This window comes from Helianthus annuus, chromosome 12, assembly GCF_002127325.2.
Source record: "Helianthus annuus cultivar XRQ/B chromosome 12, HanXRQr2.0-SUNRISE, whole genome shotgun sequence".
In the NCBI taxonomy this organism is placed as follows: domain Eukaryota; kingdom Viridiplantae; phylum Streptophyta; class Magnoliopsida; order Asterales; family Asteraceae; genus Helianthus; species Helianthus annuus.
This window is the reverse complement of record NC_035444.2, coordinates 1,430,099-1,431,627: the sequence shown is the minus strand read 5'-3', so window position 1 is coordinate 1,431,627 and position 1,529 is coordinate 1,430,099. Positions and strand designations below refer to the sequence as shown.

At 39.4% G+C, this 1,529-nt stretch overlaps 1 protein-coding gene across 1 annotated transcript; it reads right to left on the bottom strand.

Moving 5' to 3' along the window:
* Nucleotides 1-259: 259 nt before the first annotated feature.
* Nucleotides 260-1,051, bottom strand: LOC110896215. The gene has a single exon (XM_022143679.1). It carries the CDS (start codon nucleotides 1,049-1,051, stop codon nucleotides 260-262), a length of 792 nt encoding a protein of 263 aa, XP_021999371.1.
* Between the last annotated feature and the right edge of the window lie 478 nt (nucleotides 1,052-1,529).

Sequence of the window (1,529 nt, the reverse complement as noted above, 5' to 3'; positions counted from 1 at the left end):
TAGGTTGTTTTCCAACTTAATTGAAGAACGAAGAATTCATTAATTATTAATCAAGACTTTGGAAGCTAAATATTGAAGATTTTTATTTTACATGGCTAGCCGGCTAGGTAATCCATTTAACCTATGCGTGTATTGATGAATACCACACAAGGTTACTTTTTTTGAAAATTAAACTTCATTAAAACAGCCTCCGACCCAAAAGGGCAAAAGGCCAAACACAACACAGCACCCCGACCCAAACGGGCAAAGGGCAAAGAAATTACAACATATACATCGGGTATTTACACCACTCCGACCATCTAATATACTTACAAGTAGTTCTATTTTTAACCCAAGCAAAACTTCTAGATTTTAACTCCCCAATAATGTCATGCGGACTGCATCTTTTCTGATTAAACACCACTTCATTTCTTTCTTTCCATATGCACCAAGATGTTATCAAAGCCAACCCATAGATAATCTTCTCCTCCTTCTTACTACGCTTCATGAATTTGTGGATATCTAAAATATCTTTAAATTCAAAAAGATAGAGAGGCGGGATGTTGCACCACTCGCTGAATGCCGACCATACCCTTAGAGTAACCGAACAAGCAGTGAACAAATGTTCGACCGATTCCTCGGCTTCCTCGCAGAATGGGCACATAGATGAAGATATGTCCACATTCCTACTTTTTAAATTTATTCTAGTAGGAAGCCTATCCAAATTGCCTCTCCAATTCATTATATTGCACTTAATAGGAACCCATTTGCACCAAACAAAATTTGGTGGATGACATGGACCTCTATCCATTATCAACGCTGATTTTACCGTCTTCACCGAGAAACCGTTCTGACTATCACCACTCCAAATCCAAGCATCCTTACCAGAGGAGAGCCTCACCAAATTAAGCACCTCGTAACATTCCTTCCATTCCTTGAGCTCCTCTTCCGACTCAGGCTGCCTAGACCACTGCCATTTGAACACTCCGTTACCTCTTTCAGTTTCCATTCTCTCTGCCACCCTGCACGATTTAAACAACTCCAAACAAAAAAGATGGGGCCACCTCTCCATGAAGGGAAGGTTACCCACCACACAAGGTTACTAGAATGAATACACAAAGGTGTGTGAAAAGGCAAAGTCCCAAGTACATAGTTTTTAGGAAGATATCAAAATGGTGATGTACGAGACTAAGTCACGACTAACTACATAATCATTATCATGTGACACAAAATTGTGTTGAAGACCCTGCACCCAAATCAAAAGACATTGTGTTTAGCATGTCATATAAATACATACCTTACTCGATTGGATTCTGCTGGCTAAAGATCACTTTTTTAGGAGGGGATTTTTACATATTTCCCCATCCTAAGCCCCCTTATTACGTATTTACCCAAACAAAAAAATCAATTACATATTTCCCTTTTTTGAGAAATTACCTAACTACCCTCAAATTTATCATGGGTAATAATCCCCATTCGTATACCCTCAAACCCCTACACCAAGACGTCTTGGTGTAGGGGTTTGAGGGTATACGAATGGGGATTATTAC

Coding starts and splice junctions, on each gene's coding strand:
- LOC110896215 (XM_022143679.1), bottom strand. CDS start 1,051: ATGGAGAGGTGGCCCCATCTTTTTTGTTTGGAGTTGTTTAAATCGTGC.